The 27,255-nt window shown below is 34.2% G+C and overlaps 1 protein-coding gene across 2 annotated transcripts in view; it reads left to right on the top strand.

The window, feature by feature from the left end:
- The window catches only part of LOC126779505 (single-minded homolog 1), a 55,080-nt gene that overhangs the window by 673 nt on the left and 27,152 nt on the right, over positions 1-27,255 (top strand). Inside the window, exon 1 of one of the 2 annotated variants that reach the window (XM_050503552.1) lies at positions 19,746-19,909. The exons of the other annotated variant lie outside the window; for it this stretch is intronic. Within the exon in view, the coding sequence (XP_050359509.1) occupies positions 19,864-19,909 (46 nt within the window). The 5' untranslated portion in view covers positions 19,746-19,863. Of the gene's footprint in view, positions 1-19,745; positions 19,910-27,255 lie in introns of those variants that run through there. 2 annotated transcript variants of the gene reach the window in all.

Below are 27,255 nucleotides of genomic sequence, written 5' to 3' on the forward strand. Positions count from 1 at the left end.
AAAAAAAATTTTCTTTTTTTTTTAAATAAAAAATCTTTAAACCTTTTATCTTATACATTAAATTACATCAATTGTAAAAATAATAATATTTTTTATTCACGTTTTTTGGTTGTTGGTAAATCTAGTTGTCACATACCTAAAAAAAAAAAACTTTTTTAAAAAGCGATTATTAAATATTATTGATTTTATAATTCAAAAAATTCCTATAGATATTTGATGGTAAAGATCTCGTCTGGGTACGAACCACCCACTCATCTCATTCAATGCTTAGCACCTTTTAAATTATATTATAAATTTAATTCCTCATTTTTTATTATATGTATATCATTATTGAACTGCCTCGTTGGCCTAGTGGCTTGATGTAAGGCCGCAGACCCGGAGGTCCTGGGTTCAATTCCCAGGTTGGGCTTATAAAAAATTATTAAGTTTTCCTGTTAGAAAATTCACAGTAGCAGCCCGGAGTCTGGAAGTGTGTTCACTCCCGTGCCTCGGAAAGCACGTAAAGCTGTTGATCCTGCGCCTGCTCTTTCCGGTTGTGTCGGATTGCCGTCCCATCGGATTGTGAAAGTTAGGGAATAGAGAGTACACCTGATATAATTCACACTTGTGTATTATAATATATCCTGCGCAGTTGGCTAATCTCTCTTGAGATTGGCCGCCGTGGCCGAAATCGGTCTGGAGGACATTATTGTTATTATAATTATTCAATGTCAATGTAAGCACTCGTAACATTTAGATACATTGGGAATGCAACGAACGCTTTATAAATACAAAAATAAAAAAAAATACAATATCGACAAAATTCACTCGGTGATAGGGCTTTGTGCAAGCCCGTCTGGCTATTGACGATAGTAATGACGAGCTTGTTATCAATAAGACGGCTTAATTGGTGGTACCACCCACTCATCATATATTCTACCGCCAAACAATAGTACTTAGTAATGTTCCCGTTCTAGTCGTGTTCCGGTTTGAAGGGCGAGTATGGCAGTGTAACTGGCTTGAGATACATAACATCTCAGTTGCGAAAGCTAGTGGCGCATTTGCTTACTCATAGTTAATATTTCTTACAGCGCCAATGGGTATTCGCGGAAGTGACCACTTACAATTACGTATTTACCTACATACCAGTTTCATAAATAAAACACTTTTAGTACAGGAAAAATGTCGCAATATATAAAAAAAACTGTACGTAAAGTCTCTTTAAAAATTGCGTATAGCAACGTCTGGTGTTCATGTATAAATAAACTAAACCCGTTTTATGATAATTATACTTTATATTAAAACTTTTTTTATAGTATAGGAAGGCGGACAAATATATGGGCCACCTGATGGTAAGTGGTCACCAACGCCCATACACATTGGCATTGTAAGAAATGTTAACCATCGCCTACATCGTCAATGCGCCACCAACCTTGGGAACTAAGATTTTATGTCTTTTGTGCCTGTAATTACACTGGCTCACTCACCCTTCAAACCGGAACACAACAATACCAAGTACTGCTGTTTTTCGGTACAATATCTGATGAGTGGGTGGTACCTAACCAGACGAGCTTGCACACAGCCCTACCACCAGTAAACACTCCGCCAGCGGCCGTTAAGGAAGGGGGGCAGGTATTAGGTAGCTTATGAGCTAATTCAGGAAAAGCTGTCTCTACTACAAATTTCATCCAAATCGGGTCAATAGTTTTTGCGTGAATGAGAAAAAACGATTGATCCATCCCCACAAACGTTCGCGCTTTAATATTATTAATGTTGTAAGAAATATTACCTCTATTGGTGTACGCTGCACTTCACTTTAACCCAGTCGACATGCTTTTTCCTGACAACCATCATCATACTTAAGAGTTTTACACCTAAACCTTCCTCATGAACCACTTCGGCCATTGGTGAAAACCGTATGAAAATACGTTCGGTAATTTTGAGTTTCCCGTTTTCAGACATACAGTTAGGCAGACGCGGCAGGGCCTTTGTTTTATAATATATAGTGATTGAATTAAAAAAAAAGTTATCAAAAGAATGTTTAGTCCGACTCTAGACTAGTAAAGGTATTTAAAAAACAGATATTCGATTATCGGATGTCTATCTATAAAAAAAATACAATTTTATTTACTTAAATCGGTACTTACATTTTTGTAAATATCTTTTGTATTAATTTCAGTATGTTTTTTATTACTAGCAACACATTTCCGTCGTGACTGAATAATACAACAAATTAGTGCGTTTTCACTGACATAAATGAGTTTTTTTACATAATAATTATTTACATTGAAGCCTTTAATATATACAAATAAAGAAATCTTCTGGACAAGTCGTGACCGCGTGGAATGATAATAAGAACGCTAGCAGCTTACTTTAAATTGCAAATCCGATCCCTCTGGGCGAAATGAACCAGCCCTCTTGTCACCAGTGGAGGTAATAATACGAGGTATTATATTTTTAATGAAAGTTTTTGTACTATTACTCCAACATCCAAAAGTTGCAACTGCAAACGGAACAAAGACAAAATTTCGAATATTTTTTTCATTATTACAATGTATTTTTTTAAATTTAAAAATCGAATTTTTTGTTTCGAAATTCAGTACATTTTTATACCTACGACCCACCCATGCACTAATTATATTGTTGAATAAAAATATAAGTGAGCCAAGGTAGTTGTCTGACAGTGTATTGACGACATAGATAAAAGTCAATATTTTTTACAGTATCAAGGGTTACGTTTACCTTCTTATAAAGTATTGCAAGTAATTATAAAAAATAATACATATATAAATATTTAAGAAAAGAATAATATCGTTCTGAAATCCCGTATATCGAAACGGGAGTCAAAATAATCGCCATAGTCTAAATAGTATCGTATTTCGAAATTTAAACAGAGCTTTGTTGGTTCGCCCTTCGTATTGACGTATCGCTTTTGTTCTTTGTTTAAAAATGTGACCGTTAATTTAATGTTGAGTTTTATCGCTCGTTTGACTGCCAGTATTGTTTTTTAAATAATAAATTTAGGATTTCAGTTATTTATGTCGATATTCCATTTTTGAAATCGATTTAATTAACACATGGTTCCTTTGAGTTCGTTTATTTTTTTTATTTTAAATGGTTCTGGGGTTTTATTCTACTAACAAATTGTCATTTTATAGCAATCTATTCGAAATGTAATCATTGGCGTGAAACAGTTTTCCTATTTTAGTAACACAACGATCCAGTTACCCTTCAGTAGAAATTTATTTATTTTTTGATATGAGAAACAGCCATATTCACAAAATTAACAACAAAAAAAAATTACTATAATAAGCTAGTACAGTTTGACATTACAGGCATTTACAACACTTTACGGTTAGCGTGGTTGGTAGATTCTTGCCTTTACGCCAAAGGATGTGGGTTCGATTCCCACCCAGGAGAGACATTTGTGTGCATGAACATGTCTGTTTGTCCTGAGTCTGGGTGTAATTATCTATATAAATATGTATATATTTACAAAAGAAAAGTAGTATATGTAGTATATCAGTTGTCTGGTTAATTTGGGATCAGATGGCCGTGTGTGAATAATGTCCCAGGAAAGTTTTTCTTTTATTTATTTATTGAGATAGTAACACCATCAACCTATCACGAATCACTTAAAATTAACGAAAATAGACACTCCTGCGAAGTGATACGTCTTTAAAGCCAAAAGCCTTAAAACAAAATTCACTATTATAACAAAAATAATATAAACCAAACGAATCTATATAAAAATGTAATAATCTTAACTAATAATGCAACAGAATTAATCAAATAAAAATAAAAATTATTATAATAATCTAGATCTAGAATAACACCTTATGAAAAGACGAGATGGCCCAGTGGTTAGAACGCGTGAATCTTAACCGATGATCGTGGGTTCAAACCCGGGCAAGCACCACTGAATTTTCATGTGCTTAATTTGTGTTTATAATTCATCTCGTGCTTGACGGTGAAGGAAAACATCGTGAGGAAACCTGCATGTGTCTAATTTCATTGAAATTGTCACATGTGTATTCTACCAACCCGCATTGGAGCAGCGTGGTGGAATAAGCTCTAAACCTTCTCCTCAAAAAGGGAGATGAGGCCTTAGCCCAGCAGTGGGCCATTAATAGACTGTTACTGTCACCTTATAATAAGCCATTATAATGGACAGTAAGGTATTGTCAAAATAAAAAGCGACGCGAGTGTCATTTAACCAATTTTAATATAAAGCCAACCACCGCTTCGGATTATAGATTCTACGGAAAAGAATCCGCAAGAAATATATCTTTTAAAATTAATACACTTAATAATCATGTAATAATTGTATATGATAATTACGTGAATTTTACATATCCTGTATGAACATCAACGAAACAACTCCAAGCTTCTGTCAATATATTCACCAGCGAAATACCAAATTTGCCAGAGTTACTCCTTCGTCGACGTAGATGCTCACTAAGAACGGATTTTACAGAAATCCTATCCGAAATTATTTTTTCTTATTATCTACCCAAGGTGCGACCCGGGACGATTAGCTGGTCATTTATATAAGCGTTTTTTTTATAAAAAAAGTCGACAAATTTTAAATTTAGAATGTAGTATAATAGTTTTATTTGGCCTACTTTTAAATAATATTATTTGTTTATTAAGAAAACTATGTAGTCATTTTTATAATATATAAAATTAAAAAATTAAAACAAAATACACTATGGGCACTGCACCGCTAGACTCAGCCTTTGGGCTAAATAAGCGCCAACTCTTCGGTCACCAGAAGTGTGGACCAGTTTCTTACAAAGATCTTTTATGATATATTTTTGTATCAGAAAATATTGTTAGTAAATATAATACAATAATAACCATCCCTTAAAATTTCTTAACGAACTTTATAACAAAGATTGTCCTTTACGCTCACCCTTCAAACCGGAACACGAAAATGTTAAGTATTGCTTTTTTGCAATAGAATTTGTGATGAATGGGTGGTATACAGTACCACCTCTTCGAAATTTAGATATTGCTCTAGGCTTCAAGTTAAAACGAAGGAAATTTGGATTTATTTTGATGGTAGACGTGAAAAATAAAATAAAATCTCATAAAAAACAGTAAAAGCAATCAATATTTTAATCCAGAAGTATCGATATTGATTCCGCTTGGATGTGTTTCCAGATGAAACATAGAATTTAATGTTTATTTTAAATAATATGGAGGAAAATAAAATTGAAATCGTTAATAATAAATAGCTACGAAGTAAATAGAATATGCGCCACATAACAAGGGGGCAGAGAGCGGTGATGGCGGATGTAACTCTGTTACGTTTTCACGTCTAAAATGCTGAACCGAATGTGGTGAAATTTAGTAATTTAGGATGTACTGCTTCAAACCTGCATAGTGAACTACAGTCTTTCACCGTGCGGTCCAGCAGTCGCCAGCCATACCCAAACTGCTCGAGGTGGCGACTGCTCTTGCGCAGTTACCTTTCAGTTTTCATTCCAAGTCAAGCGCCTGATTTGAATAAAATATAAATTGTGACTTGTTGAGCAGTTGATACTGCAGTTGGTATCAGCTGCTCCAGCAGTTATCAATGACAACTTCAAGCTGTTGACTATGACTGCAAGAGCGGTCGTGTGTGTTGATCACTGGCTAACTGCTCGAGCAGTCTATATCCGGCCATAGGTCAATTTCTTCTAACACTTGAACCCCCTTAAACCCCGCGGGCGAAGACGTAATTTAATAAATGAGCCGATGAAAGTTCTCTCCTTACTTGTAATTATAAAATAATATTAATAATAAAGCTTTTTAGTACCCTAAATGCAAAGTAGGGACGCCTATACACGTGTTATTAGGGAACCGAGTGGAGCTTTATAGGGATACTTATGCTGAAGCATCGGGCCCTAAGGGCCTACCAATTTTGTAGTTTTTTTTTTGGAGGTGTAATTGCATTTTTTTTAGTAACAACAATGAAATTATACGTCTGAAGGATTGGTTGCCTCACTGTACCGGATATCCTTTACTTTTTAGCGGATCGTTTGTATTGTAAAATTTCATGACGTATAAAGTAATGTAGTAACTGCCTGTGAATGTAGTAAGTCCCACTGCAGGACTAAGTGCTCTCTCTTTAAGGAGGTTTGGAGCTTATTCCACCACGCTACTCAATGCGGGTTGGACACACGTGCCAGAATATCAGTGAAATTAGATACATGTTTTCCTTCACAGTACATGACATGAATAACACAATTAAGTAAATTAATATTCTGTGGTGCTTATCTGGGTTTGAACTCACTATAGGTTGAGGTTCATGCGTTCTAACCACTGGGCTGTAGCAACAGTGAATAAGCTTACTATAATGGGCTTCACATCCTTGGATTAGAAACCCTTTGTCCCCACTATGAGCCACAATATGCTCCGTAAATGTCATATTGAAACTCCGTCTCTGTCAGTTTGTCTGTGCGCGATAAACTCAATTACTATTGCTTTGTGCAAGCTCGTCTGGGTAGGTACCACCCACTCATCAGATATTCTACCGCAAAACAGCAGTACTTGTTATTGTTGTGTTCCGGTTTGAAGGGTGAGTGAGCCAGAGTAATTACAGGCACAAGGGACATAAAATCTTAGTTCCCAAGATTGGTGGCGCATTGGCTATGTAAGCGATAGTTGACATTTCTTACAATGCCAATGTCTAAGGGCGTTTGGTGACCACTTACCATCAGGCCCATATGCTCGTCCGCCTTCCTATTCTATAAAATAATAATAATAATAATCATGCTGATTGGGAGTATAATCACGTGTACCGTAAAACCATTACAGTTATATATATTACTATATATATTGACCCTTATTCTACTCATGCAAAGCCATGACGGGTAACTTATATTATATATATAGCTCGCTTTCTCTGTCTCTTTCTTCCTACGTCATATCTTCCTTCTCATTTAACAAAATATGACTCGTCGTAAAAATTTTACTCACAATTCTAGTCCCGTTATCGATTTTATCGAGTCGCCGCCCAAGAAGTTTAACTTCAAAAACGTATAAAAATCATAAATTGGAGTCAATTCTACTAGTCTATAACAATTACGAAATGTTCCCGATTCAATTCCAATCCAACTTTGACTATTTTATACAATTGTATACCTAGAATAGTTGATACGATGTTAAAACACACCGTTATGTCAAAATCAAACTTAATTGTTAACTTTTATACCAATAGTCGATAAATTAAGGAATAGGAAAACGGATAAACCAGCGGTACCCTTTCCGTCTTAACGAGGAGCGCCACGGGATTGCTTGCGCATGCTACCGTGACGCTCTAACGGAATTGGCTTTCTGATTCAACCTTTAACTACAGTTACACTGGTGGTAGAGCTTTGTGCAAGCTCGTCTGGGTAGGTACCACCCACTCATCAGATATCCAAAAATTTTCATGTTGATGCTGTATGGAAATGTGAACATGCACACAATTTTTTTTTTTTTTTATAAAATAGGAAGGTGGACGAGCATATGGGCCACCTGATGGTAAGTGGTCACCAAACGCTCTTAGACATTGGCATTGTAAGAAATGTCAACCATCGCTTATAGCCAATGCGCCACCAACCTTGGGAACTAAGATTTTATGTCCCTTGTGCCTGTAATTACACTGGCTCACTCACCCTTCAAACCGGAACACAACAATATCAAGTATTGCTGTTTTGCGGTAGAATATCTGATGAGTGGGTGGTACCTACCCAGACGAGCTTGCACAAAGCCCTACCACCAGTAATCTGCCGCCGAGTGTAGAGCGTCGTGGACTGTGATGATGGTGTCTATGGTTCGCCTTTCTAAGGAATCCGGAATCACCTTTGTAGTTGACATGTGTCCTATTCAACACTTTCCTTGCCATCGTCACTGACTCGGTGTAGTATATGAAGTTCATCATCAACCATCTGTTGGACCACCAATATAAACCACCTACACAATTACAGTTAAGTTCAAACGACCTTTTAATGACATTGACGCCAAAACCTTGAAAATACGGTGCTTGTATTTGTTTGAAAGTAACAGCCTGTGAATGTCCCACTGCTGGGCTAAAGCTCTCCCTTTTTGATATATTGGTTTAGATGATATTTTGGCTGAATGCTAAATACATCATACCTTTGCATGATTTTTAATCCAGTTTATACCGGTTTGCGTTCATGCATGCATTAATTTGCATGGTGCAATTGTAGCTTCTTCGTCGCATATTATATGAAAATTGCCTCGTAATTTAGTCAAGAGTTATATTATGTATTTCGATATAAACTATTTATTTACACTCTTACTTAATCCGTGCGAAGCCGGGTATTTATAAATAAATAAATGAATTTATTTTACTGCCCATATTTATTAAAATGCCATGGCCCAATGGTTAGAACGCTTGAATCTTAACCGATGATCGTGAGTTCAAAGCCGGGCTCTACTGAATTTTTATGTGCCTAATGTGCTTATAATTCATCTGGTGTTCGGCGAAGGAAAACATCGTGAGGAAACCTGCTAGTGTTCAATTTCACTGAAATTCTGCTACACGTATTTTCCACCAACCCGCATTGGAACAGCGTGGTGGATAAGCCAAAAATCTTCTCTTAAAAAAAAGAAGAAGCCTTAGCCCAAAAGTGGGACATTCACATGCTCTTACATACTATTTTATTGCTACACATTACAGAACAATTGGTTGGCGTTCTATGGCGGAGGCTTTCGTCCAGCATTGGATGGCAAAAGGCTGATATTATTATTATTATATTACTACAGAACTAAACAATATGACAATTAATATGTCAAGTACCAGCTCAGTAGTCTTTTATATATGTATAGACCTTTATTTATATTTATGTTAATTACTATGCTATATAAATAATATATATAAATGTTGTGTAGCGTAATAATTAGCTATTGAAACTTTAAAACAATAGCCTGATTTGATAATAATAGGGCCATTGTAAGCTATTTAATGGTGACTAAAGACAGAATCGTTTGAAGCATTAAGGGCCCTTCAGACCGGGCGTATCGACGCACCCTTAAGGTTTAAAAAACGAACATCAATTAAATCGACAAACAACTAAAATGCAACGCAAACACAACCTTAGAGCCCTTAAATCCGTGGGGTGCGAAGTGTAGATAGGACACGTTCGCGGGACGCGCCCTGATTGGCTGATGACAATCGCCGCCACCCCACGTCGGACCAATCAGGTGCGAGCTTCGTTACACCCTACGTTTGTTTCGATTTTTAAAAAATATTTGTCATTTTAAAAGGTGTTTCGAAATGAACATCAATCTTTATTTGAATTTCGAACCTTTGTGACAATGTCGGTAATATCAAAGGGGCAAAGTCATTGAAGCTATTATAAGAATGAAAGAGACAGCATTTACTTCTATGGATACAGGATGACAGGACATAACATACATTCCTAGTAAGGGGTTAAATTGGAGAACATTTTCTGAATTTCTGAGTTATTGAATATTAAGGGATTAATGAAAAAAACAAATTTCATATTAAAATACTTTCTACAGGATGTTATATGACGAAATTGTCAGCAAATGATCTTTAAACCATTTCAAGGAATGTATGTTTTCCTGTCACAAGTTGTCCATATACTAACTCGTGCTAACATACATAGTTATTATTTATATTGTCAAATGTCAGTTTGTAATAAGGTTTTTTTTTTATTTTTTATTAAAAATACGAAGGCTGGAAAATGGGCTTCCCTGATGGTAGTCACCACCTATATACATTGGCAGTGCATGATATATTAAACTTGGGAACTAAGATGTTATGTCCCTTGTACCTGTTACACTGTCTCACTCACCCTTCAAATCGGAGCTTAGCGGTAGTTTATTTGATGAGTGGGTGGTGGTACCATCGATTAAAACATCTCATTGACAACACTCAAGCTCATCAATAGATACCAAACGGACTTCAAATAAAATTCGAGCCAAAAAAAAATCGTTCAATTTTTTTCATCATATGAAAACGGATAAACGGCAACGATCACGCATCGATTCGATTGCGATAAAATAACAATTTGTTAGGAGAATTATGCTCCTGTTGCGTTCTGGTTTAAAGGGTGAGTGAGCCAGTAACGATAGGGACTTCAGGTCACAAGGGACATGATATCTAAGTACCCAAGGTTGGCGGCGCATTTGCGATGTAAGTTTAAAATTTGCCCGTCAGCCTATTTATTACAGAAAAAAAACTGAAGTATATAGATAAAAAAGTAAAAACCACACACGAATAACAAATTGAAATTAAAAATACATTTGTGATTATTCAAATGAGAAAAAAAAACAATTCGAACCGCGTCCAGTAATCCATTAAGCGAGTTTGTATTTATTTAAAAATTATCACAAATCTCGGCACTCGAGTGAACGCGTGCGCAACACAAACAGCTATTATTGGCGTAAGTAACGCGGTTCGCTAATCCTACGGCCCTGACGATTAGCGTGCTCAACGGAGGTTTTATTGTTGAAATATTTAAACTGTTTAAGGTTGAAATTCTTCGAATTCCAAATGATTTTATTCATTTATAAAATTAACTTTATTTATTTATTTTGATACATAGCACTTCTAGATTCATAATTTAAAATAAAGAAAAAAATATATTAATACATTTTTGAAAATGTTAAAATGAGGTTATAAATTATTGTCATTGCTATAATAAAAATTACAACTGTGTTTTTTACAAATGTATTTTATAATAATTAAATAACTTATTTCTAAAGATTGAGGGAGAGTCATAAAAAATGTGAATGCCAGGAGTTGTTTTAACAATATTATTATATTTATTACACAATTGTACTAAGGGTGCCGTTACCGTTTACCGATATGAGACTTTACGCATGAAAAAAAAAATTAATTGAAAAAGTGGTTTTGAAAATTAAAAAATATAATACAATACAAAAAGAAATTGGACAAAACTTAGTTCCTTAAGTTGTAAAAATGGCGTCTACCTCGACTTTGATTTTACCTAAAACAAATAAAGAAGTAAACATTTATATGTAGTGCTTTGTACAGGCCAGTCTGGGTAGGTAACACTCATCAGATATTCTACCGCTAAACAGCAATATTTAGTATTGTTGTGTACCAGTTTGAAGGGTGAGTGAGCCAGTATAACTACAGGCACTAGGAATATCTTCGTTCCCAAGGTTGGTGGCGCATTGGTGATGTAAGGAATAATTAATATTTCTTGCATCGCCAACGTCTATGGGCCGATTATTTAAAATTCCTGCTTTTTGACTGCCTCGTTGGTCTTGTGGCTAGATGTAAGGCCGAAGTCCCGGAGGTCCTGGATTCAAATCCCACGTCGGGTGAATAAAAAGTTATTGGGTTTTTCTGTCGAAAATTCTCAGTAGCAGCCCGGAGTCTGGAAGTTGATACTGTGTACACTCCCGTGCCTCAAAAAACACGTAAAGTCGTTGATCCTGCGCCTGAACTCTCTCTGTTCGTGTCGGTTTGCCGTCCCATCGGATTATGTGAGTTAGGGAATAGAGAGTGCACCTATGTTACTTGAGTCACATTAGTGCCCTATAATATCTCCTATGCAGTTGGCTAATCTCTCTTGAGAATGGCCGCCGTGGCCGAAATCCGTCCTCCACTCCATTTCATTCCATTTTTTCAATTATTATAGCCATCAATATGATACCATATAGCCAAGATGGCTAGTGGTTAGAATGCAAGAATCTTAATCGATGATCGTAGGTTCAAACCCGGGCAAGCACCACTAAATTTTCGAGTGCTTAATTTGTGTTTATAATTCATCTCGTTCTTGACGGTCAAGGAAAACTTCATGAGGAAACCTGTATCTGTCTAATTTCACTGAAATTCTGCCACATGTGTATTCCACCAACCCACATGGGAGCAGCGTGGTGGAATAAACTTCAAACCTTTTCCTTAAAAAGGAGAGGACGCTTTAGCCCAGCTGTGGGACATTCAAAGGCTGTTACTTTATTTTCTTTCTATAGAAACTTAAATTATCAACATGTAACATAGTTTATATAATTTATTTTCTGACGAAGTTGGGGCGGGTCGATAGTTACTGATAAAACTTTAATTATAATAATGAATAAATTATTATATTAATGAATATCACAGGTAGGTAGCAATTAGTATCAAATTAATAAATATTCGGGCTCGGAAATACACAATCGCAATTTATTTTCCGTTGCGTATTTAGAAATCCGCCATTGCATGTAGAAATACCAACCGACGAACAATTATTGTATGTCAAAATCAATAACACATAGGTATGACATAACGGCATAAAAACCTACCGTTTAGTTACCGACGGCGATTTCTTCCTTTAAATGTGTTATATTAAAAAAAAAAAAAAAAATAGGCAAAGACAAAATAGCTTAAGGCCTTCTTTCAATCGTTTTTTTTTTGACTACATTTGACGTGCGTTAGCGTGTTAATAAAAAAAAATGGAAATAAGGGTGGAAATTAAAAATTAAACAGTCTTATTATGTATTGCACAATTTTTTCCTAAATTATGTTGGTCGAATTTCCACTATTTAGGCAAACACTACAAAGCTATTTGTCGTTTATATACTGTAAGTATATAGATTTAATTGTACATTACAATAAAAAAAGACAATGATATTTATACCTTTAATTTATTTTTAATTCGAATTTTAAATAATTATTTGCAAATAATAATATAATGTATGTTTATGAGAAGGGTAATAAATCTATTAAGAGAAAAATAACTAAAAAAAAAAACGATTAAAAGTAAATGTTGGTGTCTTCAAATCCAGAGTAAACAGGTTTCTTATAGGGAAGCGTGCTACATCTTAGACCGTGTCGAAGCTTAACATCAGGCAAGTCAACGGTCAAACGCTGGCCTATTAATTGTAAAAAAAAAGTAGGAGATGATTAATTCATAATTCACGAATAACATAATTCCATTTATAAAATTATTCCCTTCAAAATAATACATTTAAATTTCGAACGACGACTTTCGAATTATGAATGTATTCACTAGACTAGCTGTAACACACCGCAGGTGTGGCGGGGCGGAGACACCACGCCCCACTCACACAGCCACAACCTCGGTCACTTGCCAGCCAGTCTGCACGTTCAACTTGATTCCATTTTTAAAATTTGGCATCAACTATTTATTTTGAATTTACGATTGCCATAATGCAGATATTCAATGCCAACATTAAGTGTGGTCTTGACTTATTTTATCTGCAGCTATTCGTGTTTTTTTTTTTAAATTTAATTTATTTTTTGTTATATGAGCTGACATTATTAAAGCTTTTCATTAATGCATATTTTAAAATAGAAATAGTATCGTAACCGTTATAAATTAGTCAAAATTTCCCCCTAAAAATGTACCTATAATTCCAATTGTCCAGGGAGGCTGTAAGAGATGGTTCAGCGGTTATCCACAAAGCGGCTCCAACTCCAGCGGCTCCTTTATTGTCGAGCAAATAACATTATCTTAAATAGATGTGTAGGTTAATAAAAGCAGATTTATATATTTAAAAAACACGTAATTAATTACACACAAGTTTTTAAATAAACTGTCAATTTCGAGTCCATAGTTTTACAGCACAAGAAAATGTCATGTAATAAAATGTAAAAAAAAAAAATACAATTTAATTGCGTGATTACATAAATAGTCGATTTTCGTTTTTTCCTAACTTCAGGATGGTTATATTAAAGTGCGCGTTGTGTATTATAATTTCCAAGCAATAGGTATTCAGTTAAAAAATGGTATTTTTCTATGAATTACAAATAAATAAGTTTGGAGACGTTTTTGCGTATGTATTAGTGTAAATACCACGTAATACACACTGACTAAAACCGGTATTAACCAGTGTCCGCTAGATACCACGTGTTACTCGCATAAGTAGTTTTAGAAGTGTCATTTTATTTATTATTCTTATCTTACCAATCAGTTCATTATAATATGGCGGAAAGATTACGTCACAATTAATATGAATGCTATTTTAACATTCGCTAAGGGAAAATTAAATACCATAACTGTACGGTATAGAGGAAAGGAGAAATGTTTGTCTACATGCTAATGAGGAGTTACGGTAATTTCAAAGTGGAGACAACGCCAAACTTGTAATAGTATTATAAAAACAATGAAATATTTTTAAAACTATCATGCTAACAAACTTCGTTATCCATTGAGGTTTTTTTTATATATATCTAATCTAAACATATAATCTAAACACGATAAAAAAATGAATGACTCATACACAATCATCAAATTTTCGCATAACCAGACAGCGTGTCGGCTGAGGTGTCGGCCATATTGTTTGAACATTTGTATTTTGTATTCATTTGTTCTTACCTCCAAATACAACTATACAACATTCAAAATTTCACACTATAATTTTACAAAATTAAGAATACACTTATTTTTAATTATACATACTAATTTATAACGTATTCCAATGTGATAGAGTCGAATGTATTACAAACAGAATTAAACAAATAGCATTTTGAATTTCGCGCTGGTTATTTTACAAAATTAAAAATATTTTTTCTTTGAGTCTGTTATACAAATTTGATATTTAATACTTTGAAATTAGGTTTAAGGTTTCAAAATTGAAATGTATTTTGAGTTTGTCGATGCGTACGTGTCATCACAATGACAGCTCGGCAGTGGGTCTTTTACAGTGTCGCGATCTCTTCCCACGCAGTAGTAGGCAGTTTTTGGTGTTTTAATGAATGAGTTTTGTAAACTAATTGTTGTTTTCGTAGCGGGTGGGATGGGCGTATGCAAAAATGTGTGAGAAAATGTTTATTCCTCGATTTGTCTTGGGAATTACTTGTCTATAGTTTTTTTTAATCTATATTTATGAATTGAATGTATGACAATTTTTTTAATACTGTGTATAGGTTTATAAACATATGAATTGGTTCCTTCGGTTCTTACAAGGTTCTTTTAAATAAAAAAAAAAATTATAAGCAAAGAATGAAAATTTTATCTATTCAAATTTACGAAAATAATAAGATAACGATTTTAAGGTTTAAATATTCAACTTATATACAAAAAAATTACTTTCCATGATTTATTAATAAAAATAATAAAACATCTTTGCAAAAGCTCAAGCCAGACTTATCTTTAAAAATAAAAAATAAACTATTATAAAGACCTTATTATCTATATAAGAATGTAGTTTTTTTTTGTCAAAGTTCAAAAACAATTCACCCGTATAGACTCCGACTTCCCGCCAAAACAAATGCCCCATAGACAATACGTCTATCGTCATCGAACGTAATTCGGTTAGCGCTTTCCTCGTCACGTCTGACATTACAAACGACCTTTTTTATGCAATCCCATTTATTATTTGTAACATTTTAATACAACGTATGTGTAATTTATTATACTTAATCGTTTTGTATGAAACGGATTAGTAATGGCACCCACACACATATTTTTTTCTAGATTATCTTTAGGTACAGATAAAAGAAACTACTAAAAGATATTTTATATTGTTTTTGCTTAAATTACCTTTTATATACGACTTCCCGTGTAATTAGTATTTTTATTTTACCCTCTTAGAGTTCGAGCCCTTACTTCCCTATGTGACGTCATAATAAAAGAGAATGTCATACGAACAATAAGTTTTTGTCGCAGGTATCGTTTGTGACGTAACACGATTCAATTTTATTTTGAATTGTTTCATAATTTGATTCCACATAATAGATTTTTTTTAATATAAATTTATTTATATAACCCACGTTCGTTTACATACTGCCAAATTTAAAATTCCTCCCTCTCCTTATGAAAATTCACAAGTATCGTAGTCTACAACTAGACCAATCCGATTACGTTCAATTTCGATCATGATGTAACAAACACACAAACTACATTGTAATAAATATATGTCACAAACAATTTTGTTTTATCTTTTCCTTTACAAAATTTCATAATTCGAATTATAAATTACATTATGTTTTGCAAGTTTAAATTTACGCAAACTGATTACTTAAGTATAATTAATATTTAATATTGTATAGATGTTAATTTTTTAGTTGTACGCAATCTGTTAAGTGCGTATGTTGCTATCTAGTACTAATAGATGGCGCTGATTAGTTAATTAGCTTTCCTGAATCGCGCTGGCAAGATGTTCAGTGGTTTAGTACTGGGTACGCTCTTAATTTTACTAGGGCTAACATTAGGTTAAACCGAAAGAAGTATCGAAGTAATCACATACATGTAGATTGAGCCGAGGTGGACCAGTGGTCAGAACTCGTGTATCTCAACCGAGGATTGGGGGTTCAAATTCCAACACATTAAATTTCAGTGAAGTTTCGTTCCAACTTTCAAGTTTCTATGTCTATTTATATATTTAAATAAAAAATAAATTTATTAGGTCTTTAAATAATGATCACTGCAACTACAATTTGACGTTAAATTGTAAATTAATTAAATTGATTAATAATATTAAAAAATATACTAAAATATGATAAAGTAATATTGCCAATACATTCATAAATTGAAATAGTTCTAAGAGCTGATAACGAGTGTTGAAACCTATTGCTTATAATTTCTAAACAGTAATTTTATTATCACAATAAAATGGTTTACAAAAACAATAGACGATAGACAAAAGAATAAACATACGCCCCATAGAGAACGTGAGGTTGAATAATGAGTTTCCTTTGTCTATATTCTAAAGAAAGTTGTTATGTCAATTTTGACATTAATTTGAAATTAAGATGAAATTAATTAGATTAAACTTTTTATCGGCACTAGCAGTACTCGCTTTGCTGTCGCACACAGGAAAAATTAAAAATATATGAAGGGTCGAATGAGCCAGTGTGACTGTAGGTACAAGGGACATAAAATTTTAGTTCCTAAGATTGTTGAAATATTGGCATTGTAGAAGTGGTAAATATTTCTTAAAGCGCCAATGTCTAAGATAGGTGGTGACCTCATTATATCAGGTCCATTTGCGAGAACACCCACCTATTTCATAAAAAAAAAAATTATTTTATTTTTTTATTGTAAAACTACCTCATGTCCGCGACTTCGTCCGTGTGAAAGGTTTTTATTACTTTTAATGACAGTCATAGTGTACCTTTATTATGGCGCTGCCACACTGCTGCCATGAAATATTTTAAAACATTATTGAACATTAACACTATTTATAAACATTTTATAACTGCAGTGTGGCAGGACCGTTAATAAAATCACATGCTTAACCGATGAACAGTGTTGCTAGCTCTGCTTATTTAATCGGCACGAATTATTAAAACTAGGTCAGTCTTACTTTTGCCTTACAAATGTAATTAATTTATTATGCCTATAAATATATTTTATATAATGCCCTGTAGATGAATTATTCATAAAAAAATATAGGTACTTTATTAAAGCAAGCTCATGCAACTTTGTAAATTCTTTATCACCGGTTCGGAAAATATATTTTAACGTTTAGTAACGTCCAGAAACTCCAATCAAAGTCAGGCACTTTATTTTAATGTATTCTGAATGTAAATCGTAGAATATTAATTTCACGATAATGTCGAAACGATTTCAACTGAAGCTGTTTTTCTCACAAGTTAGAGAAACAAGAAATTGGATACAGGCAATAAATTTATGAGTTAAAAATATTTGTATGAATACATCATGAAAATTTAATTATTTATAAACACATCATCGCATTGTGTGTCTTGAGTTTTTTAGTGTATAAGATGACTTTATTTTTATAGAATAGGTAGGCGGACGAGCATATGGGCCACCTGATGTTAAGTGGTCACTAACGCCCATTGACATTTTAGACATTGGCATTGTAAGAAATGTTAACCATCGCTTACATCGCCAATGCGCCACCAACCTTGCGAACTAAGATGTTATGTCCCTTGTGCCCGTAATTACACTGGCTCACTCGCCCTTCATACCGGAACACAACAATACCAAGTACTGCTGTTTTGCGGTAGAATATCTGAAACATGCACACAATTCGAATTAAAACAGAAAAGGAGTTTAAATGTCATGTTTGAATAGAACGTTTCCAAAGCTTCAATTTTTTTTAAATTAACCCAAAAAAAAGTCTTTTATAATGCCTTATTTTTAATCTACATTGTTATTGTAAGGTGCGTATTGCCGCCACTGGCAAGTAATAAACAGTTTTTATTATATTGACATAAATTTAGAATGTGTCAGTTTTTTGGTAATAAATGATAATTGCGATGTGTATTATTTCTCTAAATACAAGAGTTGTCACACACACAAAAATTTACTGGTGTATTTAGCATTCAGCCAAAATATCATCTAAACCAATATATCAAAAAGGGAGAGGAGGCTTTAGCCCAGCAGTAGGACATTCACAGGCTGTTACTTTCAAACAAATACAAGCACCGTATTTTCAAGGTTTTGGCGTCAATGTCATTAAAAGGTCGTTTGAACTTAACTGTAATTGTGTATGTTGTTTATACTGGTGGTCCAGCAGATGGTTGATGATGAACTTCATATACTACACCGAGTCAGTGACGATGGCAAGGAAAGTGTTGAATAGAACACATGTCAACTACAAAGGTGATTCCGGATTCCTTAGAAAGGCGAACCATAGACACCATCATCACAGTCCACGACGCTCTACACTCGGCGGCAGATTACTGGTGGTAGGGCTTTGTGCAAGCTCGTCTGGGTAGGTACCACCCACTCATCAGATATTCTACCGCAAAACATCAATACTTGATATTGTTGTGTTCCGGTTTGAAGGGTGAGTGAGCCAGTGTAATTACAGGCACAAGGGACATAAAATCTTAGTTCCCAAGGTTGGTGGCGCATTGGCTATAAGCGATGGTTGACATTTCTTAGAATGCCAATGTCTTAGGGCGTTTGGTGACCACTTACCATCAGGTGGCCCATATGCTCGTCCATCTTCCTATTCTATAAAAAAAAAAAATAAAAAAAGAAAATAATAAAAAATAAATAAATAAAGAACGCATCGTTAGTATAAGTTTTAAATTGAATAAGGTACCGTGTCGACCTATTTAAGAACCTTCTACAAATAAAACAAAGGATTACAAAATTGTTAGGAATATTTTACCTAATAAACACTATCAGTAACGAGGGCATACAAAGTTCCTTAAGCCTTAGAACAAAAACGTGTCGTAAAGAAACGGAAGTGTTATCAACCATCTTGATTTAGATTTTAGTTATGTATATTTTGCTGGCACTGACATTTGAGGTTTCATTCCGAAGCGGTTGGATGGGGTTTTTTTGTGTGACCCTTAGGTCGGTGCCTTGTAGGCCCAGGCATAAATTCTGGGTTGAATATAACACAGAACTGTAACTGACTATGAATGTAAGGTAGGGTTGCTAACTATTATAAAGATCTATTTGTACCGCAGGTATTGTTGTATTTGTTTAGTTTTCAATAAAAATAATTAATATTGAAAACTAAAGTAGTAGTAAAAAAATATTAATTAAACATTAATAATACGAGTTTATTTTCATGCAGCCAGATGAATCTTATAATGCGTCAACAAACAACAAGACATACCGACAGATAAAATAATTCACAAAAATAAAAAATATAAAAAAAAAAAAACAATTTTTTATATATATTATGACTCGTGTCATCATCAAATAAAAAAAAAATTGCAGTGAGACTTCCATTACATTTTGTTCTGTGACCTTCAGTTCAGCTCTTGTTAGTTACACAATACAGAATGCCTGACTCCGCGAAACTTTGACATTGGCTTTAATAAAACACGGAAGACGAACAAATCTATATCGTGAACTCATTATTTTAATACCTAATTAAACATCAGTTGACGTTGACAGGTCGCTTGGCGCGCTTTTCCGCGCGCCATCTTAGTTATAAGTTTTTTTTTAAAACTTGGCTTAGGAAAATGTGGTAGTGTGTCAAAATATTTTGAGTGACAGTTTTAATTTTAATTGAATGTTAGTTAGTGTTTGTGTCACAATGAAGATTACCGGGAAAGTTGGTAGGTATTTAACACCTGCTTTTTTTTAAGAATTCTTTATTTTTTTTAACATCCACAGAAGCGTTTTTTTTTTGTACAAATAGGGATCTTTTAAAAAAAAAATTAAAACAGATTTTTTAAAATAAAAGCATTTTTAATTTTTAACATTACTTATCTGTCAAAAAATTAATTTTGCTAAAACTATTTTAGGGGGAAATTAATAATTAAAATTAAACAATAAAACATTATTTTTTGTACTCTTGAAATAAAATGAAGTCACCCCTAGAGAAATAAACTCTGCATGGTTTGTTTCATTTTCCTTAAATCTTCAATTAATTCAAATAAAAAAAAAAAAACAAAATGCAACTAAGTTTAAGCATTGTCATACGCTTACCATACAAATATACATATACAAATAGGAATGTTTTGTGTTGTCCGTTCATAAAATTTATATTTATAACGGAGTTTTAATAATTATTAAAAAAAGAAAACTTACACCTGCTTACTTACAATTAGTATTTTATATACAACAATTACATTTATATATTTTGCTTGTTTTTCAAACTATGAAACCCTTGATTTATATACCCAATACGAATTTTACATATTTATTGGATATATAAGAAGTCGGTATCCAGTTTGAACTAGTTTTACGATAACTAACCCCTTACGGGTCCTGCGTCCGATTTCGGTCGTTTTGCGTTCGCTTGGATTATGAGAGTGAGGGTTTTTTTTTTAAATATAGGTAGGCGTAGACGGACAAATGTGCGTTCTTATGGTAAGGTTACTATATAAATTGGCGCCGTAAAAATATTTCTTATCCCTAACTACACAACTATGAGTACTGCTATTTAGCGGTCGTATATATGATAAGTCGGTGGTTATATAATATTTTTATTAATTTAAATAAAATAGGCCTTAAACGAGTAGAAGAATATCAAAACCAATATTTTTCAACAAAGCTGTTTTTTGTATGCCTAGATTTACGCACTGTAAGAAATATTAACAGTTCCTTCCCCAATGCGCCACCAACGTTGGGAACTGAGATGTTATGTCCCTTGTGCCTGTAATTACACTGGCTCACTCACCGTTGAAATCAGAATACAACAATATTAAGTATTGCTGTTTGGCGGTAAAAAATGTGATGAGTGGGGTGGATAACGTCCCGTCTGGGTTTGCACACAGCCCTACCATCAAGTAAACAGAAAATAATATTAATATTAAAGCGAAAAAAGTCATAAAATTTTCTACAATGTTTCGTAAACTTTAGTTATCTGTAAATTACTTACAAATAATTGTTAGTTGATTATATAAAAGTTGAAATATATCTATGGTAATATTATGGCAACATTTCTCATATTAGTTTTACATAATAATCGATTAAATTAATAAATGCCTTTTATCGGTTTCTTGTATCAATATATTTGTAATAGTATAACATTAATTATAAATTTAAGTATTTATTTCTCTGTAAAAATAATTCCCTGCTAAGGTGAATGAAACCTGCAAGAGTAAGGAGAAATTCCAAACATACCAACCCACATATAAACAGCAAGTCAGCTTAAATTCCGAATCCATCTCCGTCTTAAACATATTTTCTTCGACTGTGTCAATCTTTACATTTGCCCAGAAACGAGTTTAAAAAAAAAGAGGTTATATTGACATATCAAATAGAAACGCGGACGGTAGCCATATTGTCCTTAAACAAACTGATAAAATGGCCGACTTGTCACTACGGTGAAATATTCTTTTTTATAAATAGGTATAATTTAGATTTCCTACAATTAATCTATATTAAAGTATATTATATATATGCGTTATACTGTATTGTTATCTATATATTTCACATGTTCTTATATTTTACATGAGTAATTCGAAAGCTTAGATCAATGGGGAATGACATTAAGATCACATATACATATATAAACACGCACACAACATGGTGTTTCGTTGTCATTTTAACGGAATAATAAGCCCGTGCAGTAAACTGTTTTAGTTAGGACGATTAGAGACTTCGACCCTGTCCCTTTTTCTAATATAAGTATATACTTACTTAACTGATGTTATAATCGTTGTACATGTCACAGTCTCACTCACCCTTCAAGTCAGAACACACCAAGAATTGCTATTTGGCGGTAGAATATCTGATGAGTGGATGGTACCTTTTTATACCAACATATAAATCTGACAGTTGCAAATACGACTTTGCTTAATAACTATAATGAAAGTTTAATTTAAAACTTGATAACTTTGTCGCATAGGTTTCAATCGGTGGTAAGTTCGGCCATCTTTGCACCCATTAATTATTTTATTTTAAAGCCAAATTTAATTTGTGTTGCTGTGTAGCATAAATAGCGCAATGGCGAACTGACGGCCTAGCAATGTAAAAATCGTAGGTTCTATCCCTTAGGCTATTGTCGTCCCCACTTTTAACACTAGTTGTTCGCTTAATTGGGGAGCATTGCTTATTTTTTTAAAGTTCTAGTACCAGTATAATAATTACAGGCACAAGGGACGTCGGCGCTTTGAAGATGTGGCTTATACATCTTAGAGCACCAGTGATTATGGACGAACTTATCAACAGGTGGCCAATTTGCTCGTCTGCGTTCTTAAAAAAAAAAGTCATTTTTTTCTTTACAGCTTTGGATACTACGGTTTTAGCACTCATTGTAAATATTGGTGAAAATATAATAACCCTATTAAAGTGTGTGGGCTGGTGCTAGGTATAAAAATGGATAGGATATACATATCATATCCTTAGAATTCAAGCTTGTTTCATACAAAATTTATATAATAGTTAGATAACGTTTGTCTGATCAAAATCCTTATAAATTTTGTATTACAAAGAAGGAATTGAACGTAAATGGGAAGAGAGATCTCCTAAGTAATGCCAGGTTTGTCATTCACTCACATCCAATCAAAATATTTTTATTCAAATAGACTTTTACAAGTACACAAAGCGTCATACGCTACCACACTACAATTTACCTTTGTTATAACATATGTAAAAAAAATCAATGTACAGATGCATAATGACAGGTTCAAATTTAAAATCAATTCGAATGAATTTGAAAAAACAACGAAATTCAAATTTGGAAAATGGCAAATGATTAATAATGATGTTTTTTTTATTTATTTCTTAATATAGAAAATAAATTTTGTAATTTATTATAATGCACGGTTAAAATTCATATTATAATTTACAACGTAAAATAAATTTAATAATTGATATAAATAACCATTTTATGCTGTGAAATAATTATTGATGGATAAAATCCTATTACACAAACCGAAAATTACAAAAAAAAAATTGCAAACTTTAAAATTCGAACCGTTTGTAAGAATTGGAACGGGACGATTTTTTTTAACAAAATTATATAGAATTCTTTCCCTCCCTACGTGATGATATAATGTGTATCCTGTGTAATTAAAAATTGTGGAATACGGTGTAAAATTCGGCACAATATATATTGTCATCTAATGGCCGATCCGTGACTGCCCGAAAGCTAGCGCTGCAATAAAAACAAATATGCATCTAAACGAAACAAATAAAACGGAAAAAATTTGAAAAAGCACCGCCATGTTGTTGCGCGCGCACGTCGCACCAAATCTTTATAGATCGTTTTCGTGCGTGACATTTCAGACATTTTTTCGTGTGCGGGTTTAAAATTTTACGAACGAATTACGATTATTGATCTCTTTATGGATTTTTTTTTAAATTTATTTTACGCATATGCTACGATGCACTTTATGATGCCATGAAAAAAAATACAAAAATGTTGTCTAATAATCAAAAATCCTTATGATTTAAAAATAGTTTCATTTTCCTAGTTTATTTACAAGATTAAAAAAATCTAGCTTTAATGAAAAGAGCAAAAAAAACGTAGTATGTTGTTGAATGGAGACTTTTACCCTGTAAGATCCTTAATTAAAAAAAAAATCCTAAGTGTTGCTATATACAAAAAAAAAACCTTCATTTTCAAATTCGTTCTATCAAACGTTGCTCTGATATTAGACGGTAGTGAAGTATCAGAAAGTGACTTTCAAATGAAAGAAGTCACTTTCTTACTCGCCTGTTAAATGTTGACAACCGACTTATATTGATATATTATTTTGATATATTTGATATTATATGATATATATTTAACAAGAATGTTATATTATAATTATAAGGGTCAATGTCGCATATCACTTTCTGATACTTTACGACCGTCTTCAGCGGGGAGCTTCGAGTTTGTTCTTTCAGAATAGACCTATTGGAAGCAATAGCGAGACCGCCTTTTTTATATATATAATAGGAAGGCGGACGAGCATATGGGCCACCTGATGGTAAGTGGTCACCAAACGCCCTTAGACATTGGCATTGTAAGAAATGTTAACCATCGCTTACATCACCAATGCGCCACCAACCTTGGGAACTAAGATGTCCCTTGTGCCTGTAATTACACTGGCTCACTCACCCTTCAAACCGGAACACAACAACACCAAGAACTGCTATTTTGCGGTAGAATATCTCATAAGTGGGTGGTACCTACCCAGATGAGCTTGCACAAAGCTCTACCACCAGTAAATTCTAAAATGCCTTCGCATCGCTGTAGCATATCTTTATTTTAAGCTAAAACATGTAATGTTAGTCTTAGTATATTTGGGTCCTACCTTGGCGTTCAAGCTTGCTTCATACCTATTTTATAAATAGAGATACAAACAGAGGTTATTTTTCATTTCTAGATGGATTAGTAGTTAAAACATATTATTAAAGGTTGCGCGTTCAACTCAAAGAAACACCACTGAACTTTCACGTGCTTAATTTGTTTTTATAATTCATATCATACTCGATAAACATCGTAAGGAAACCTGCATATGTGTATCCGCTAACTAGCATTGGAGCGGATTGGTGATATAAGCTCCTAGCCATCCTTAAAAGGGGGTAAGCCTTAAGGTCCTGGGAGGGGGTTTATTGAATAGATAGGTGAACAATTGCGCCACCTGATGATAAATGATCACCGCTTATAGACATTGGCGCTGTGAGAAGTATTAATCATTCCTTATTATTATTTATATACGTCAATCTTGGGAACTAAGATGTTTATCCCTTGTTTTGTTACACTGTCTCACTCACACTCCAAACCGGAACACGACAATACGAATTATTACTGTTTGGCGGTAAAGTATCTTAGTGGGTGATGCCTACCCAGACGGATTTGGGCAAAGTCCTACCAAGCTTGCCTCTGTTATATACTTATTATTAAACTTATTACCGAACCGGTTACAATTGCCAACGGAATAGTTAAATGAGCTATTAAGAAACATACATTTCTAACGTAGACGGGTTACACTACAAGTTACAATGAATTAATGGTAAACGCGTAAAGTTGCGGCAATACCGCTGTGTAAATATTAAATAATGTTAGGTTATTAGAACTTAGGGCTAGTTTATACTGTGAATGGAAATTTAATATGATTCAGAATATAAAAGCCGTGGTAACTCAGTGGTTAGAAGACTTTTTTTATATTATAGGTAGGCGGACAAAGTGGTGACCAACGCCCGTAGACAGGGGCGATGTAAGAAATGTTAACCATCGCTTACAACGCCAATGCGACACCATCCTTGGGAACTAAGATGTCCCTTGTGCCTGTAATTACATTGTCTCACTATAGATCTCAGTTTTGCGGTAGAACATCTGATGAGTGGGTGGTACCTACCCAGACGAGCCTGCAAAAAGCTCTACAACCAGTAAAACATACATACACAAAAGTACGACGTGAATTTTTACCGATGACTCGAAGTCCGTCCGGGCAAGTACCGCTGAATTTTTGTGTGGTTTATTTGTCTTGCTTATGGTGAAGAAAAATATCCACCCGCATCGAACCAACGTGGTGGATTAGACTCCATGTAAAAAAGGAAGTTTAAGTCCAGCAGCGGTATAATTACAATTTATATAAATGAATATTCCGTAACAGCCTGTGAATGTCCCACTGCTGGGCTAAAGGCCTCCTCTCCTCTTTTTGAGGAGAAGGTTTGGAGCTTATTCCACCACGCTGCTCCAATGCGGGTTGGTGGAATACACATGTGGCAGAATTTCAGTGAAATTAGACACATGCAGGTTTCCTCACGATGTTTTCCTTCACCGTAGAGCACGAGATGAATTATAATCGCAAATTAAGCACATGAAAATTCAGTGGTGCTTGCCCGGGTTTGAACCCACGATCATCGGTTAGGATTCCCGCGTTCTTACCACTGGGCCATCTCGGCTATTAAATGAATATTATTGTCGATAAATCTTTGTAGGATCATTTCGCGCCGGTATTTCAAATCAAATATTGTGAAACAAAGTCGCACCGCTTGTATCTAGTAAATAGTTTTTGAATTTATCGCAAATAGACGCGGATTGCACTATAGTATGTGGTGATCTATCTCTTTTTTTTAATATATTTTCATTCCAAATTTAAAGCAGATGTGATTGTGAACCAAGCCCAAGATTGCGGTTCGCCAGACGTGCCCGAACCGGCAAATTATTTACCTTGTAAGCACGTACTACGATTACTTTACATTGTTGCTTGATGACACACGATATACATTGTACGGACGTTACAATATACGCATTTGTTACAATGGTATTTGTACAGTGGTATATATAAACTAGTGTTCGCCCACATGGGTAAGGGAGATGTTGCCGTCAGAGCGTCACGGTAGCATGCGCAAGCGATCCCGTGGCGCTCCTCGTTAAGATGGAAAGGGTCATACCCACTAAAAAACCAGCGGTATGGTTTTTTAGTGGGTATGACGGGGTGCACTCAGCGTCTTGAACACCAGTGACCCACTGTTTCCGTGAGGGAAACGCGTAATGAGTTTTTCCAGCGATAAAAAGGGGGCGGAAATGTTGGTCGGAGGGGGGGGGGGTGTTATAAAGCCTATATCATTCCACAGGGTTCAAATTTACTTCATACCAAATATCATCAAACTCGGTTGGCTTAGACGTGATAGCGTAACAGACACACAAAGTTATTTTAACATTTATAATATAAAAAATAGTTAATATACTAAATTGTATGTTTATAATTCGTTTTAAAGGATTGACGCAAAAACTATAATGAGAGCCGAAATGGCTTAGTGGACAGAACGCGTGCATCTTAACCGATGATCGCGGGTTCAAACCTTACAACCTACCTACCTAGCAGCATGTTAGTGTCCCATTGAGCTAAGGTCTCCTCTCCTTTGAGGGGTTTGCTTACCAATGCTGGTCTAATCCACGTACCATGCCGTACACCATGTAATTAGACACATACCGAGCATGAGATGAATTGTAAACACTAATCATCATTATAACCCTGGTGTGAACCGATCATTGGTTAAGATGCACGCGTTC

Source organism: Nymphalis io, chromosome 29 (assembly GCF_905147045.1).
Source record: "Nymphalis io chromosome 29, ilAglIoxx1.1, whole genome shotgun sequence".
In the NCBI taxonomy this organism is placed as follows: Eukaryota; Metazoa; Arthropoda; class Insecta; order Lepidoptera; family Nymphalidae; genus Nymphalis; species Nymphalis io.